The following is a 16,749-nucleotide window of genomic DNA, read 5'->3' as shown; positions in this document are numbered from 1 at the left end:
TCCTACAAAAGAACAACAAAAAAAAGAGGCATTTTTGAGTGAGACCTCTCGACTCCATGCTCATACAAAGTATAGTGGATTCAATCCCCGGCGACTGCTAAAAAAAGCAACAGTTGAAGATGGGAAACTAGACATACGCCCTGTGTCCAGGAAGGATAATATATCCAATGTATCTTTAGAAAGATCATAAAGCAGAGACAGTCCTTCATTTATATTTCTCCCTTCGCTGTTTCTAAACCGGGTGTAATAAGAAGTTCTGAGGTTTTTACTTTATTATTCTGTATATACTATATATAAATATATACATAGATTCAATCTCCACGAAGACATACCGCCTGTATCTACTAGTTAGGGTTGATAAAAACGCTAGGGTGTGGTACGGAAGTGTCTGTGACTTCTTCTGGGCCGAGTTCGGTTATAATTACGATAATACTTTCTAATAACCTCATATATATATACATTTATTGAATTCCATCATCAATAGTATCAGCATTTAAAAGTATAGTGATTGTTGTGACATACATGGCAATGAAACTTGTTCATCGCACCACACGGGCAACTGGGCGTTTCCAGCGAGTAACTGTTAGTAACGTAGCTGAAAGGGGGAGGGGGGGTGAGATTGCTTGCTGCTTTAGGTCGATTTGGTTTCATATGATAATTGATGCTTTCAAGTGGTGAGATGGAGATAGGTACGAAGTAGTAGTGGTGGTGGTTGTGGTTACGGTAGTTGGTGTTCAGTGGAAATGTTTCATATATATATATATTTGTACTATAAGCAGTGCCGGTCGTAAGTAGAAGCAGATCAACATAATTATGGGTTCACTTGAGCGAAATTATTTCATAGTAATACTACTAGTAGTAACAAGATGAAGATGAGAAAGAGCGAGTACCTTGAGTACATCAGCTATGGAATACATTTTTATATTCGTCACCAAGGCCATCACCAGAGGCCACTAAGACGGACTCAACTACATGCCAATGACATCTCGCTAGGCTGCTTACTTATACTCTACTCATGCTTCTGTCAATTGTACACAACCCATATATTAGGTATCGCTACCAGGTAAGTACTAATCTATCATGCCCATCCCGTTCTTCGATGGTAATCCCGGATCAACCGTAGATACAAGAATAACAAAAGATATCGAAAACAAAACAAGCAAAAACCATTCCCGCTAAAGCAATATTAAAATCAAGATACCCGGCAAGATGATCAATGTCATACAGATTCGAATGGAAATGAAAGATGTCACATGCAAAAAAGCATGTATGTTGTGAGCTTGTCATGCAAAGTCACCGCGTTTAGACTGCACAGTATGGCGCAGTAAAGCCAAAGTCAATTTGGCTAGCTTCGTATATTGCTCATACGAGTTACCATGTTTCCTGGTTCAGGGGTTAGTTTCAGTTTAACAATGGAGTAGCAGTAGCAGATCAAACTTACGGCAATGTACTGTCCAGCTTCCTTCTTATTCTCCCAGAACAACGTCGCTTCTTCCATGTTGAGGTTGCCCTTGGCCATGGCTACGTCGACCAGGGCGGCTTCAACGCCCTCACCCATGCCTTTTCCGCTACCGCAGACAAAGACACGCCCGTCCAAAGCGTTGATCACGTACCAGACCAGATCAGCTTGGTTCCGGACCTCCTCTTGAACGTACTTGCTCTCGCCGCGACGGCTCTGCACAACTGTTCGCACCTTCTCTTCTTCCACACCCCACTCGCCGCGGTAGAGCTCGTCCAGCAAAGAGTCGCGAACACCCTGCAGCACCCAGACCTTGTTTGCACAATTGGCGGACTGCAGGCGTCGCTGCACGAAACCGCGGAATGGAGCAATGCCGACACCCGCTCCGATAAGCAGCATGGGGCCATCCGATGCGAACCGCTTGGCTAGAGGGTTGGCCATCAGGCCTCGGAACATGGGTACGTGGAGGTCAAGGGTCTGCGGGTCGATGCCCTTCTTCTCAGCGTCAATCAATCGACGTGCAACGCGCTCGAGGTATCCAGATCCCACACCAGTACGGAGGCCTCCCTTCCAGTCCTCAGACTCGGCCACGGTGACCGCAACCTCGATCACACGCCGTGTCACGGAGCCCTTCTGCTTGCACGATAGAAGCGGATCTTGAGACAAGGAGTAGAAGCGAGGCATGAGGGTGTTCAGGACGGAGAGAAGGTGATCCAAGGGAGGGTGAGAGGAAGGGAATGCGTGAAGCAACTGGGAGACGGTGACGTGGGAGCTGGTGCGCAGGTCACAGAAAGCACCTTGGCCCTGGGCAGAGGAAAGGAACAAGAGAATCTTCTTTTCGCTAGGATCGCTGGCATATTCGCCGAGTAGGCGGAACAGAGCCTTGTTGGGAGCATAACTCTGGATATCGGAGCACCAGCTCAGCAGTTCCCGCCGGGTGGTGATCAATTCCCGGGGCTGGTCGTCACCCCAGATGGTAGGCCAGCGGCCTTTCTCAGTGCGCACGACGATCTTCTTATCACGGAGAAACTTGGGAACACCAAGCTGGTCAAAGATGTCATCAACCTCCTCTTCCTTGTTCTTAGGACACACTCCAATGGCGCCGCCCACAATGAAATCGACGTTTCCACTCTCTGCAGGGTAGTCGGTGACGTCGATGTCAAAGTGATACGTCCTCTTCTCCGCACCTGACCCTGTCAGCTCGCGCGCATGGTACAAGGGCGCCCGGTAGACATTGTACGGTGGGTGAGGCTGGACGAAAGAAGGAGGATGGTCTGCCGGACCCAGCTGCACATCTACTGCGTAGCCTGGGACGGACGAAAAGGAGACAGTCTTCTCGGGTAAAGGGGCAACGTTGCTCAACTCGCTGTCCAAGGTGAGATAATCGACATTGAGCTTCAGGCATTGGTAGGCCTTGTTATCCGGAGGAGTAATGGCCTTCACTCCAGCCAGTGGAGGAGTGAAGTTGACCAAGGGCTTGCTGCGGCAGCATCCACCACCGCAGCAAAGTGGCTGAAGCTTCTGTGTACCGCTAGATCCCACGTTCTCCAGAATGCGTCTCATATCATCAGAGTTCTGAGAAATGAGCACGGTGGATGCTCGTCGTTGCTTTTCGGAGCCATCGCGGGTGGAATCTTCGGCTTCGGATTGGAGTTCAGTGGCAGGGGTCTGTACACCCGAGCTTGTCCCTGAACCGGTAGTATCCGTCTCTGGCGATGATGGAGTGGAGACACTGAAGTTCACATCGGTTATCGAGAGCGATCGAACGCCACGAGGCTCCTCTGGAACCGGATTGTCAGGGTGGGAGGTAGACGACCGGGGAACGATCGCATGCTCCACATTAGGAACAAGTGACGTCCGCGACGTCACAGGCCTCGACGGCGGCGGTGGAGGAAGTACGGCGTGAACTGTTCAGAGAATTGATATCAGCAATTGTCAATGACATGAGCGAGAGAGATTATTAACCATACCCATTGCGGTTCTATGACAGCGGAAGATACGACAATTGGTGATAAGTCGCCAACCCAGAGGAATTGGCGAAGAGGAAGAGAGGATAGCAGACAAAAGTCGAAGACCACGCAATCGCAAGATAATGGCTGGTCAAATGTAGGAAAGAAGAGCCACAAAAAGGGGAATTGGAAAAGAAGGCCAGTGGATCGGGTCAGCTAGTGGACACCGCAACCGTGATGGAGACCCGAATCAGACCAGCAGCAATCGGAGAGAACAGGTCAGCAGTGGGTGAGGATGATGATGAATGGTCGAAGAATGGGGGTGAAATCAGTTCGCCTGGGGCAGACGGCACCGGGATAACGGTTCCGATAGACTAGACGACGATGCACATCAGATGGTGGGCGATTTAGTCGCTACTTAGTCGGAATCCTTTCGCCTGTTGGCGTCCTTTTTGGCGTACGGAGGATTCCGGTAGTCCGACCGGGTGGGTGTGAGAGGAAGAGTTAAGTCTTTTTATTATAGCTGTGATTCCAGTCAAGACAGCTGGGGGATGAAGTGGATTTCAAGCACGTGCGAAAAAAGAATCAGATAAGTGGCCGGGCTGGAGGGGAGTAAAGTGGGAAAAAAAAGTAGCCATGAAGAAGAGAAGACGGACTTGTTTTGTCGCACACAATCATTATTCAATCATGAATAACTGGTACGAAATCCACGGTCGGACTTGCCACTCGCCCCCCGTCGGTGAACCTCCCGTCATTACCGTCTGTCTGTAACTTACTTTACCCGTCTTGTCCATGACCGACGGAAGCGTTTATCCCACGTAAAGGCAATTTGCCTTTTCTACCCTCAAAGAAGGGGTTTGAGCCTGGAATCTTTTGACACATCTTTTGGTCTTCTTCTGATAAGGTCTTCCATGTACTCCGGTGACTACAAACTCATTCTCACCAATCAGACCATCTCAGGGTTGAGACCCCCGCGGGGAAACAGTCGAGTTGGCAGCCCGATCTGCAGCTAGCGGGACAGTTTACTTGACCTGGTAGTAATTGGAGACAAATGAATGGACTGCCCTGCCAGCCTAGCTGGATGGATTCCTTATCCCGGGTTGGATATGATATCAGGCTTGCGTGAGATATTTACCATCTTCCTAACTAATCAGCCATTGCTTCCCCCACCCCCAGAACTGCCTGTGATCACTTGCCACGACCGCATTCAGATCGTTCATCCGGCCATTGCAAGTGGCCTGACAGCGGCAATCTCCCAATTCCTCTCGTACCGGTACGTAACATTGCAACAGCCGAGTTACGTTACCGATCTAATCTGATCCGGTCTCACCCACCTTCAAGGCAAGGATCGGTCCTCGGTTAAGCACACTTGTCTGGTTATTTCCTCTTTCAATGCTATCAAGCTGTCCGATATTATTGAACAATCATGGAATACCCCATCGGGATCTCGCTCCGACACCGTCCCTATAGCTTTCCCCATATTCTCTCAGGATGAGGGAACAACAACCGTCTCGGGTTGCACATACCGCTGACCGTTCACGTGATCGGTGGCTAGTCTGGATACGGATCAGATAACTTTGTCGCGTTCTGTGTCCGGTTATCCGTGTGTCATCCCACCTCGGCTGATAGCTCTCCTTCCCTTCCTTCCCATTTACCATGACAGTAACCCCAACCCATCACGAGTAAAAGTCTAATGTTTCCTTTTGTTCTCAACATACACGCAACCAAAAATGTGTACTGCTCAACCCTCAACCAATCCACACCGTATACATTATGACAAACAAAGCCATTCGTTCACCAGAACCCGTGTAACCGCATGTGACAGGTCACCCGGGCCTCCGAGTGGGGCACATTCCGACATCGGCCGACGCGTTCACCATATCAATCAAATCAATCAATCAGATATGAATTTTACCTCCTTGAGTAATGTATTAAAATGAAAGGGGAACCTCCTTTCCCGCCGGAGTACATTGCCCTTTTTCCCAGCGAAAGCTGCTCATAATTCCCAATAATAACACCATCATCAGTAGCGCTAAATTCAATAGCTCCTCCTCACTTTCCAGAACACAACTAGCACCACACCAAAACGTTCTGGAACTTGGCATGACCCGTCGTTCTCCATAGCGGGCTGGGGAAGAATGAAGATTAGGAGAGGAAGAAGAGACTAGCTGTATGATCAGATTACACAATATGATGCAGCGGACTCCGGAATTACGGAGTTACGAGTGGCCCCGTGCATTCACTCATTCATACAAACATTTGCCTCTGGCTCATGTTTATCCTGTAAGGGGGTGGCACACACACACAGACAGAATATGCTATCGTCGGAGAGTCCGATGTAGCAGCAGATGAAAGCCGAATAGTATTGCGCTCCCTCTTTTGGTCGGAAAAGTCAGCCGAGTCCTCAGACAGACACACTTGGTCTGGGCCTGCCTGGGTTCGCGTTACGCAATCAGCATCACCCAACCAACCAACCAACCAACCCCCTTCGGCACACATACCCAGCGGGGAGGGGGGCTTATCTGATCGAGCTAGAACCCAAGGCTCTGGGGCTGGACGGGAAGAGGCTACTATCTACTAGATAGAACTAACTAGTCAGTTAGCTAGCTAGTTATTTATTGACTAGTGACTAAATCGGGTGTGTGGGTGGGTTCCTTTGATGCGACGGTCTCTACTGTTATGGGTTGGCGTGGGTTAGAAAGTACGTTGTGTCTCCGTACTTTTTTGTGTTGTTCTCGCTGCTCATCTTGTTTGGTATGCCTCTATCTTGCAAGTATGAGTCCTTTTCTAATCTACTACACCTTTTGTTATAAATATCAGGTGTAATCGACACTCCTGGATCGTCCGTAAGCCTCTAACCCGTCCCATTTCTGAAGAGGCTATGACGCCGCGCGCGCACGGTTACACATTAGAACACACTCTCAGACACACGGCAGGGATGGTAACCGATCAGGTATTCATTCCGTCCCGATGTGCCCGACAGAGACTGACTGGCCGTGTTTCAAGGCTGAGAAAGCGGTAAATACATCCCTGTCTGATGATGTAAGTATTGGCATGTTTGTTCCGTGGACTAGATAGCTCCGGTTGATCTGTGATTGTGTGTGTGTGTGTGTTGTTTCTTGCGCGGAGGTAGTAGTTACTAGTTTTTGTGTGTGTGCATTGGTCACGCAGGTAGCATTTCCGTGGGTGAGATGGATACCCAATTGCCGGGGTTTACCCTGGACTGGGCCGCTTTTTGGTCCGTTTTAATGTCTAGTAATAGTTGGTTTTTAGTGTCTTGTTGTTGTTTGTGTGGGAGTATGGTGGGAAGTGAGTGATGTTCATTAGATGGCTGCGACTTTTTTCTTGCGTATGGAACGAGGCTCATTTTGTACTCGTGTTCCTTTAGATAAATGGTTGAACGCTCGATCTAAGGTTCTTACGTTGGATGTATGTACACACGGTAGTTATTAGACGACTGTATCATATACAAAACAAGCGTACTGCTATACACTGTCACTCAGCCCTCACATGTCATTCAAATCAATGTCCCTCTTTACCAATGCCACTGGTGCAATGAACTGGTATCTCCCCCAGAAGTAATAATACACCGATGCAAACCCAACCATTGCCAGGTACATAACGACACTCCAGTTCATACTATGCGCATCCACAGTCTTTGTCAGGGGAAAAAACGAAAAGACGAATATCGGAAATAGAAACGCGAGACTAGCAATATTGATGCCCATCCCGAACCGGCCGAGCGACCATCGTCGCGGTGGGAGCTTTTCACCGCGCAGTCGCTTTAGCAGAACACACCCGATGGACAGGATGTAAGCTGACATGAGCGACGTTATTGTTAATGAGATAACGGCGTTCAGAGCTAGGTTGGACCCGATGTTGATGAGACTTAAAAGCGCAGTAACGACTAGTGAGACGAGGACAGAGTTTAGAGGTATATTCCAGCCGGGAGTGACCTGTGCATTGATTCGTGAGTCACTAAAACTGGTACTAGTAGCTGTGGTATAATAGTACTTACATATGCAAAGAAAGACGAGAATGGGAGTCCTTGGTCTCGCGCAAATGACCACAGTTGGCGGGATGCTGTGGCTACTTCGGTGATTGTGCTGGCGGTCAGTGTGATGACGAGTATAGCTGCCATAGTGTTTGCTGCCGCGTAGCTGCGGGTAGTGTTGTAGAATATTTGGATGAATGGAAATCCAGTTGGACTCTGCAAGATGTTGTTGACATCTCCCAGAGTAAAGCATAGGGTAACAATCATGATGAATCCAAGAATGCCATTAACACCCACTGCAGACATCATAGCTTTGGGGAGTGTTTCTGATGCATCCTTAATCTCTTCCGCTATCTCTGTATTAGAACCACGCTTTCGATGGTGTAAGAGGCACATACACATATGAACAGAGCAATCGTATCCAATCATGGAAGTAATAGTAGTAGACAAGCCGACAAGAGTAGCGGTGCCAGGACTTCCCCATCCGCCTCCATCGTAGAATTCGGTGAAGACAGCCTTTGCGCTATTTCGCGGAGCAAGTACCCAAAGTGGGATAATGATAGCAAATAGGCCCACAACATGAATGATGAGTATCAGTCCCTCAACCATAGGGAGATTCTTGGCTAGAAATGTGTTGAATAAGATGGAAAATGCTGTGATAGCGATAACCAGCAGAGTACCGTGCCACCTCTCGAATTCATAATTCGGATGATTTAGCACTATCAATCCTTGGATTATTGTACCTGCCAGATAAGCAATGGCCACAATGGCACATTGCCAACCTGTTGCACACAGCCATCCTGGTGTCTTTGTCAGACTTAAGCTGGGACAGCGCATATCCTCGACATACCCGTTATGTAGCTCAAAAACTTCTGTCCCCTGCGAGGAGCGAACTCTGATACCCAGTGATATTGGCCACCTGATGTTGGTGACCTTCATCACTTATTAGAATGCTTTGTCTCTCTTTCCGAGCAATAAATACTCAAGGGGTTTGAAGACGTACATAGATGCCATCTCAGCTATGCTGGCAAAGACAAGCGCGAAGCCGGCTGTGACGATGATAAAGCCCCATATCAACCCAGCGGTCCCTCCGTCTGTCAGTCCACTGGTCAATAGCCTGCTCATAGATTAACCAATGTACTATAATCTCTGTAGTAGTACTCACGTTAAGATGACCTCCCATGTGGAGATTAATGTACAGCCGAATCCAAGAATTGAGATGAATCTGAAATTTCGCTATCTTTCATTAGCATAAGGCAGCTATAGCATGGAACATTGCATCCTACCCTTAAGACCTGGACACGGCCCAGAGCACTCATGTCGCGCTGGTCTCTTATAGTACCCATGTACTTAGGGGCCACAAGGCCCTTGGGTGCTTTCTCAACATTCTGAGAACCTTCCACATATATTCGTCTTTCAATGTTGTCACTCTCGAGGGCCATGATGAAGACTAATGACCAAGGGTGTATGATCTCAGTTGGAATAGACACTGCGAGATTACAGGCACAGACAATGGCCGTTATTCTCTCTAAACCGGTAGGCAGATGGGTATCAATTAATCCGTGTCAACGCATTCTTGTGGCGCTGCGTCACAATCTTCAGCCGGACACGACATGCTAGATAAAGGCAATTCTGAAACATATCCTGGAATTGTATGTGCGTATTGGTGGCTTCGTAGCGCAGATCAAGTATGCTTGCTTTTTCTTGTGCGATTCTCGGGATCCCTATACGAGCTCGCAGTTGGGCACAATGACAGATATATCCAAGACATTGATGCCTTGACTCAAAACGTGAGACCCGTCAAACAATACCAAAAAGCCCTAGAGCTTCTACCTCGAGATATTTATGGTGGCTTCCCTATGTCCTTGGTGTCGGGATGAGAATTCCCAATTTTAATCCCAAGTAAGGGGTAGGACAGACGGGAAGGCAGCCAGTCTCCGCGGGGAGAAAAGGCAACCTCCCACGTTCGATTCACGAGCATGTGCCCATCACTATGAGTTGCACGGGCCTGTGGCTTTAAGCGAAGAATATGATTGTCGATCTTGGTACTGATCCTCACTACCACTGCATTTGCTTTGTCGCCTACCGTAAATAGCAATGCCTCTGTAAAGTTGTTAAGCGCAGTCTCGGGCCCATCGCGATCAAGCAAGGATGGAAGGGAGAGCAATTGAGACACCGGCCAAGGACAACTCGATTGATTACCACACGATTTCGGGGTGTTCTTTCATGTCTGTATCCTTGTATCCCAAAGGGTTAGAACCAATCTGCAGGCTAGAAACACCAGAGCCTTCTTGGAAACATAACATTGTAGGACAATATGCTTTTTGCTTTGGCATAGCCACACGCTGCGTCAGAACCCCATCTGTACCACCTGACAGATCGTCATCTTAAACGTGGGCTGATATGCAGCCCCTTGACAGCGCTTGATCTAGCGGTCTAGATCGGCAGAGGTTCTGGTCTTCACAAGGTCTCTCAATCAATGTTTTACCTCAAACAGTAAGTTAGCCCCTCGATGATTAGCTGTAGAGATAATCACGCACATTACCCATCCTCTGACAATCCAGGACGAGGCAACGGACCTGCTGATCTCTCCCAGAGTACGCCTCTTGTCCGGCTAATCATGGAGAATTTACTTTCCCCCCGCTACTATCATCCTGGCATGTGGTCCGTGTGCCCAGAGAAACGCATATCGCTAGACGTGCATCATGTATCTTGCATCGCATGCGTGGGTTCTAACTCAGTCACAGAAAAAATTAGTCAACCAGCCACGATGAGTGCGCATCCTGGAAAAGCAAAAAGGCCACAATACCATCTTGTATAAGAGCATATCTCCACCATCCTGGTCGAAGCTTTTTCGTAGATGATGGTCTTTGCTTTCGTTTATCTGTTCCCAGGATCCGAGAGGCGATCGACACATCCTGCCTCTGCCATAGCATGAGCGGCCCGTATGTCCCGCCGGGACAATCCCCCCCTTTTCAAGTGGTAGATGATTTGCATCATGGAGCTTGGATTATCATCACTGGGGCTTTGGGTTTGGTCGTAACTCTCGTTAGCTTCTTTATCAGATTGTATGTGCGAATTGCTCTCCATCCGCCGTTTGCATTTGATGATTATCTTCTCCTTGGAGCGACGGTAAGTCAATTGATCTGGATCTTGAATACCTGTGTTAACGAGGATGGTTGAGATATAGATAGTAGCAACCGTGCAAGCAGCACTCCTCTTTAACGCTGTGTCACATGGTTTCGGGACATCAATCCACCTTCTGGAACAGGATCAGGTGGATAAAATCCAAACAGTGCGTCTACTACAGCCTCACCATCACCTTGCGAGATATACTAATTACTTCCTGACGATTATTAGCTCATCACAGTCAGCGACATTCTCTACCTCATTACCGTCTACATCTCTAAATGCTGCGTCTGCGGCATCTACCTTCGTCTAACGCCCCAGAAATGGCATAACCGAGCCTCCATAGCCACTCTCGCTCTATGCACGGCATGGGTCATACCGGCCGTTTTCATCATCGCGGTGAACTGCGAATTGAATCGTCCCTGGAAGGGTTCCGGAGGGCAATGTGTGAACCTGGTATATACACCTTCCACAAGCAACTACCTTATTACTGAAGAATATGACTAACAATTTGCTCTCAAGCCCAAACGCTGGCAATTCATCGTCGCATTAGACATAGCGACAGAATTGATCATCTTCGGGCTAGCCGTGTTCCTACTCTGGGGACTATTCATGCCTCTCAAGCGCAAGCTGACCATCGGATTTGCGTTCATGTTTCGGCTTCCGTGAGTACCATCCTTCCTAGCTACACCTACGTTTCACCCAGCCCCAAACAAAAAGCGAATAGCACAGATCCCTACTGACAGCTGTGACCCCAAAACCAAGCTTGATAATCTTCTCCGTCTTCCACATCTACACCATCCTACTCCTCGTCCACTCCCCCGATCCCACACTAGCCGTCGTCACACCCATCATCTGGGCCCAGGTCGAACTCAACTACGCTCTCGTGGCATGCAGTATCTTCTGTCTGCGGCCGTTCATGGCGGCAGTGAGCACTAATTACGGAACGGCGGGTGATTCAAATCTCGAGAGTACGAGTGGAGTGTCGCGGTCGTGGAAGGTCGATTCGTCTAAAGCGGGGTCTGGAAGACAGACTTATATGAATCATGAGGAGAGGAGATCGTGGAGGGTATCGAGGAGGTTGGATGGTGGGCATCAGGCAGGTCCTGTGGCTGAACCTGATATTGAGCTTGTTGAGATGGATGGGCAGCGCAGTGTTGGAAGTGATGGTGGGAATGCAAGGATGATGATTCGGAAGGATGTGGAGTATACGATTGAGTATGATAGGCATCTTGATTTGAGCATGTCTGGTGCTAATTGGAGGTAGTAGTGCTGGGCTACTACTACTATCCTATCGGTGATGGACTAATCTCGTGTTTGCAAATGTATATATTGTATAGTATAGCGCCTCTATATGATTAGCGCTCTAATAAATGAATAACTCCATAGAAAATACCAATGACGCCTTCACAGACTATTTACTGATCAGATGGGTTTTCATATGTATAAAGACCATCTGGTGTCAAAGGTTAATCACTTATGGCGACGCCCGTTCGCCATGCATGTTTATCACAAATAGAAAGCCCAACCGCATTATGTACTCGAAGCAGTTGGACGCTTGAAAGGGTGTGCTTCCGTATTCCTGCTAGATGTTTAGCAAAATGTCCATATGAGGCCTTGAGAGCGAAGCGTAAAACTTACAACACATATTCGTCCAGGTTCACGAGGTCCGGCTCGGAAAATATAAGGTAAAAGTATTTCAGAGTCTCTGCCAGCCAGAAACTCTCCATGTAGTCCATCTGCGGCGACTCGGGGTCCCGAACATCGGAAATGGCTGCGTGTCCAAACGAGGTTCGCGTCATCTTGTCAATATTTTGGAACATCCTCCACGCCGCATCCTGCAGAGACCGGTCCCCCGTTATACGGTACATGATAAAAACCGACTCGATAGCTTCGGGTCTAAGATGGGATTAGATGGAGAACACAAGTGTCACATATTTTCGGAAAACATACCGCAGTAGATACTTGGGGTCAGGAATATCGGCCACGCCTGGCGGCAACCTTTTGCCATCCTTTGAGGTGCTGGTGGGCTGAGAGCTTTGAGGCAGCTGGCAATTGTCATCGTCCTTACACACTGTAAGATGCAAGATCTCTGGCATGATCCCGGTCGGCATAATATCATAGGCCCAAATGCACCCATCGACCAACTTCCGCGCGACAGCCAACTCTTCGGGTCGGTCGAACACCTTGGACCCTATGCCGACAGTACCTCCGAGATAGCATTTCAGATGCTCCCACTGGGGCTCTAGATTATTTCGGCTCGAGGATCCAGTAACGCGGAGGTTCCCAGCAAAGAGGATATCTCGGCCGTCTTCAGTCATCGGGCGGAAAAGCAGGCGGCTCTTCAACGCCTTCATGAAGGAGTTGTACATTCTACGGTACTGACTGGTCTGCCCTCCCAGAAGCATATGCTCTTTCGGGAGGTACTCATATGTCGAGTCAGCCATTCCTCCGATGGTGAATCGGGGATCAGCAAATTCTAAGTCCTTAGCATTGACCATCATGGGCCACATCCCAGGTACATCGGTTGTCTCCTGAGTATCCTCGAGAAAATCCGTTATCCTCTGGATAGCATCAAAGTATTTAGGGTCCTTTGTCAGTTGAGAGAGTCGCGTAAATTCTAGGTTCAATGACCCGAGTTCAGCAAGTATGGTGTTTCGGCCCGGCTCAATGCTCAGACCATCCGCAGATCTAGATCCCAGTCAACATGGCCCAGCCTGAGTCATAATGCTACCATAGCGACACCTGGGGACCGCTTGACAACCGAGGCATCTGCTGGGTGTCTTACCTGGTCCATTCCCACCTCGATTGCGGCATTCGGTTGCGAGTGTCAAACGATCCATAAATCATGTCCGCAATTTCCACTGCCTTCTTTAGGAGAATCGGATATTTACCCTGGGTCAAGTCGTAGGCACCAAGAAGCCCGCCCAAGTACCGAATGTTAGTCTCGAAGACATTAATCTGAATGGCGCTGGTGGTAGTGAAGTCGATGTACTCAAGCGCTTTCACGGCCTCCTCAAACTCCTCAGTGAGTCCCATAATAACGAGAGTATCTAGGGAATCCACCAAGGTAGCCGCCCAGCCCGCAAAGGTCTCGCGGTGGCCACCAGTGAGGGGAGAGAGCTCGTCTTCCAGCCAGGCATTGTTCCTGTACCCTTTCCACGCGTGCTGGAATGCTTTCTTGACCGCACGCTGCCTTTTCACCCGTCCCCATCGTGCAAACCACGACTCCTTAGAGAACTTGTACTGAATTCGTGGAATAGCGGATGGCGCAGTCGAAGGAAGAGGGATATAATCGGAGATTGGGTACTGCTCGGCATGCTTCCGCCAACGGATCCTACCCTCTTTATGCGGGGGAGGGTCGTATGGATTTCTGAAATGATGGTGGTAATGTGGCTTCGCACCGGGCGGTAGACTCGAGAAAAGAGCGTATGTGATGCATAGGAGAATGATGGTGGGTAGGAGGTAGCTCCGTCGCGCCATGGTTACGGCAAACTATAGACAATACTCGATAAAGAATCGCTAAATCAACGAGGAGCAGACAGCAAAAAGGAGAGGACAGCTGTGCAGATCACAGCAACGGGTTATATTAATCAGATGAGAGGTAACATCGGAGATGTGTGAGCATGCTCAATGCCAGGTTTACCAGTAATCGGCCCAGCGAGCTAACGCCGACAAGATTAAAAAGAGGGGATGGTTCTGGGTATGAACACCAAAGGACCGACCAAGGCGACGGTTCTTTGCAAGTGCAGCACGCTGGTACAGACTAGACAAGGCATGGGCACCGTATATAGCCTGTTGTCAAGGATCGCCCCTGGTCCGGTCTTTCTATCCCAGTTGTCGCGAGCAAATAAGCATTGGCGCTGCGGTGGAGGTATGTTGCATCCGAGCGTTTACTGCTCCATCTTACAAGCGCCTAGCCATGGGTGGCATGTTGATCGCAAAGAGGAGAGGGTGAATGGCTGAAAAAGTTCATTGGCAACAAGACTTACCAAAGTAAGTAATAGTCGAGCGGAGCGTAAACAAGCAATATGGCAAAAGGATCTGCCCATTGCGTAAGCTAGTGGTCCCTTGGACCCTGGCCGGTCTCAAGCATCGCAGAATAGGGAGTGTTAGTCCACCTGGAGTGGGTGCGATTTTCTATTCTTGACCACTTGACGTCGACTACTCCAAAACTAAGACCCCTTTGTGGTCTCAGCCTCATTGTCCGGAGTATTTGTCCCGCGTCTTGGCAAGGAGAGACATACGCGCGTACTGTGTAGAGAACAGAAAGTGGAAGTGTGTTCCCCTGGATATTCCAGACCAAAGTCTAGACGGATCTCAGGACTCGGTGTGGCTCAATCAGAGACAGAGTCGGGGATAAAATGTAAGAGTGGAGCCCCGAGGACCCAGACGGCCCAGGAATTGATTACTGTTGGTACTCGAAGTTGAGGTGGGCCAGTGAACAGCCACAGAAGATGGAGGAAATGAGAGTCGGAGGTCGGAGTGCGAGTTAATGCCAGTTGGGGTCGAAGTTATTGCTTGGGGGCAGTGTTTGACCGGTTTGCACCTTTGTGGCCTGGACCCCAAGGCAGTCAACACTGTCTCCAAGTCATGACGGGTCACATGCCCGAAAAAGCCACGGACAGTCCAATCAGTCCTCCTAGAGCTGTAGGTGATATACTCAAAGCAACATAAACTGCTATTGCATTCTTCTTGGTATGTCTAGATGATCTCCACCAATAGCACGGACCCATCTAATGCTCAATATACTAATGTGTAATTAGACATAAACGAATCGCTCTCCAAATGAATTAATTACCTGTGCTGCCTGCTTACTACCAGACTCGCTATCAATTGAACCCATACCATCGTCAATTGACTCTTACACATATCTACCGCACTTCTCTCTTTTCTTGCATTCAAGAAGATACCCCTCTTGTTTTTAACTTGGCACGTGAAACCCTTCGTAGGCGCCCTACTCAAGGACAAGAGAAAACCATCCATAGAGATACAACATCTATCAAGGGAAACTCAAATACTACACAATGCCTATCACAGGGTAAGCGCTCACCAATTATCACTTATCCTCATATCATGTTAACTCCAACTATCCAGAGTCTACTTCATCCCCTCCAATCCAAATGCATCCACAGGGCTAGCCACAATCACAGAGCGCCTACATACAGCCCTAGCAGACGAACCAACATTAGTAGGCCGTTGGTTCCTCGAACACAGGCTAATGCGCGATACGCCATCATGTGTTCCAGCCTCAGCATCTCAGCGCCAAGTGCAACCGCGCTATATGCAATTTCTATCACTGTCTTTTCACTCCACTCACGGCTTCATCTACACCTCTGAAGCACTAGAAAAAACCACTCACCACACGGCAACCAGTGTTAATACCACGCCAGCTGGCTCACCCACCAACACTACTCCTCAGAGTGGAGCTCCAGGCGCATCAGCGCCCACCCCTTCCACCCCATCTAATGCCGCTGCACCGTCAGGAGGACCAATGGTCATGACCACCGTGCCGCTTACATCCTGTAATGCTCTTTTCCAGCACTTTGGCTACGCCTGCCAGCCTTTCTGGTGCCATCGCCACACGGTCACCGTGCCAGGCGGTGTGGTTTACGATGTGGGTGACTTCCGGGTTCGAGTGGGTGATGTGCGACAGACTCAGCCAGCAGCGAGGGTGCGCGGAACAGTTGTCGAAATTGAATGGCGAGGTCCCTGTATAGTCGATTCGATTTCAGCACAACGGAGTCCGAGCGATGGGCAAATAGCTGATGATGACGACTCCGGGATTGATATGGCGTTCCCGGATGCTATTGAAGATGCGGATATTGATGCCGAGTATGTGTCTAGTGCGGCATTGATTCGGGAATTCTGGGCGAGGCTGGGAATTGAGGGGGCCAGGGAAGCTATCTTATTGCCGGATGTGGGGAAGGAAGCTAAGGATCGGTTGAGGAGGTTGAAACAGAAGGGCAGACATACTGTTTCTGACGAAGCAAACCTACAGCAAGCGGATGAGGATCCGGATCCGGATGCAGGTGTGGATGTGGCGAGGCAGTTCATGGAGATATTTAGGTTCAACCGCTAATATAACTAGGCCTCGATATTGGAATGGACATAACCTGAATTGCCTTGGGAGATTGCTGATTAAAGAAAACGTATGGTCATCAAGCTGGCAGATCGTAAATTGAAGGGAGATATCTCGTATATTAGGTTCCGGGTGG

The 16,749-nt window shown here is 49.0% G+C and overlaps 5 protein-coding genes across 5 annotated transcripts; 2 read left to right on the top strand and 3 right to left on the bottom strand.

Moving 5' to 3' along the window:
- Positions 1-1,371: 1,371 nt before the first annotated feature.
- BO85DRAFT_459226 (FAD binding domain protein) lies at positions 1,372-3,433 on the bottom strand (the record flags this gene model as incomplete). Its single annotated transcript, XM_025661638.1, has 3 exons — positions 1,372-1,383; positions 1,442-3,366; positions 3,430-3,433. 3 exons carry the CDS (start codon positions 3,431-3,433, stop codon positions 1,372-1,374), a joined length of 1,941 nt encoding a protein of 646 aa, XP_025515949.1.
- A 3,481-nt stretch (positions 3,434-6,914) lies between these two features.
- Positions 6,915-8,844, bottom strand: BO85DRAFT_371229 (putative GABA permease; the record flags this gene model as incomplete). Its single annotated transcript, XM_025655989.1, has 7 exons — positions 6,915-7,364; positions 7,427-7,752; positions 7,801-8,202; positions 8,253-8,335; positions 8,406-8,519; positions 8,568-8,638; positions 8,689-8,844. The coding sequence occupies 7 exons, from the start codon at positions 8,842-8,844 to the stop codon at positions 6,915-6,917; spliced, it is 1,602 nt and encodes a 533-aa protein (XP_025515948.1).
- A 1,314-nt stretch (positions 8,845-10,158) lies between these two features.
- Positions 10,159-11,947, top strand: BO85DRAFT_519911 (uncharacterized protein). Its single transcript, XM_025665087.1, has 5 exons — positions 10,159-10,534; positions 10,593-10,697; positions 10,763-10,987; positions 11,054-11,196; positions 11,297-11,947. The coding sequence occupies exons 1-5, from the start codon at positions 10,337-10,339 to the stop codon at positions 11,796-11,798; spliced, it is 1,173 nt and encodes a 390-aa protein (XP_025515947.1). The 5' UTR covers positions 10,159-10,336; the 3' UTR covers positions 11,799-11,947.
- A 59-nt stretch (positions 11,948-12,006) lies between these two features.
- BO85DRAFT_292298 (glycoside hydrolase family 47 protein) lies at positions 12,007-14,259 on the bottom strand. Its single transcript, XM_025655276.1, has 3 exons — positions 13,320-14,259; positions 12,485-13,222; positions 12,007-12,430 (listed from the first exon to the last, which is right to left on the bottom strand). Exons 1-3 carry the CDS (start codon positions 14,012-14,014, stop codon positions 12,169-12,171), a joined length of 1,695 nt encoding a protein of 564 aa, XP_025515946.1. The 5' UTR covers positions 14,015-14,259; the 3' UTR covers positions 12,007-12,168.
- An 899-nt stretch (positions 14,260-15,158) lies between these two features.
- Positions 15,159-16,697, top strand: BO85DRAFT_477664 (uncharacterized protein). Its single transcript, XM_025662844.1, has 3 exons — positions 15,159-15,229; positions 15,298-15,572; positions 15,629-16,697. Exons 2-3 carry the CDS (start codon positions 15,559-15,561, stop codon positions 16,611-16,613), a joined length of 999 nt encoding a protein of 332 aa, XP_025515945.1. The 5' UTR covers positions 15,159-15,229; positions 15,298-15,558; the 3' UTR covers positions 16,614-16,697.
- The last annotated feature ends 52 nt before the right edge of the window (positions 16,698-16,749 follow it).

This window comes from Aspergillus piperis (assembly GCF_003184755.1).
Source record: "Aspergillus piperis CBS 112811 unplaced genomic scaffold BO85scaffold_8, whole genome shotgun sequence".
NCBI lineage: Eukaryota > Fungi > Ascomycota > Eurotiomycetes > Eurotiales > Aspergillaceae > Aspergillus > Aspergillus piperis.
This window is presented reverse-complemented; position numbering and strand designations above follow the sequence as displayed.

Excerpts from the sequence above, each read along its gene's own strand:
- BO85DRAFT_519911 (XM_025665087.1), top strand. The coding sequence starts at position 10,337 with ATGAGCGGCCCGTATGTCCCGCCGGGACAATCCCCCCCTTTTCAAGTG. Across the intron at positions 10,988-11,053 it reads GAGGGCAATGTGTGAACCTG|CCCAAACGCTGGCAATTCAT; the intron begins GTATATACACCT and ends TTTGCTCTCAAG. Across the intron at positions 11,197-11,296 it reads GCGTTCATGTTTCGGCTTCC|CTTGATAATCTTCTCCGTCT; the intron begins GTGAGTACCATC and ends CCCAAAACCAAG.
- BO85DRAFT_292298 (XM_025655276.1), bottom strand. The coding sequence starts at position 14,014 with ATGGCGCGACGGAGCTACCTCCTACCCACCATCATTCTCCTATGCATC. Across the intron at positions 13,223-13,319 it reads TCGAGGTGGGAATGGACCAG|ATCTGCGGATGGTCTGAGCA; the intron begins GTAAGACACCCA and ends ACTGGGATCTAG. Across the intron at positions 12,431-12,484 it reads GACCCCAAGTATCTACTGCG|ACCCGAAGCTATCGAGTCGG; the intron begins GTATGTTTTCCG and ends ATCCCATCTTAG.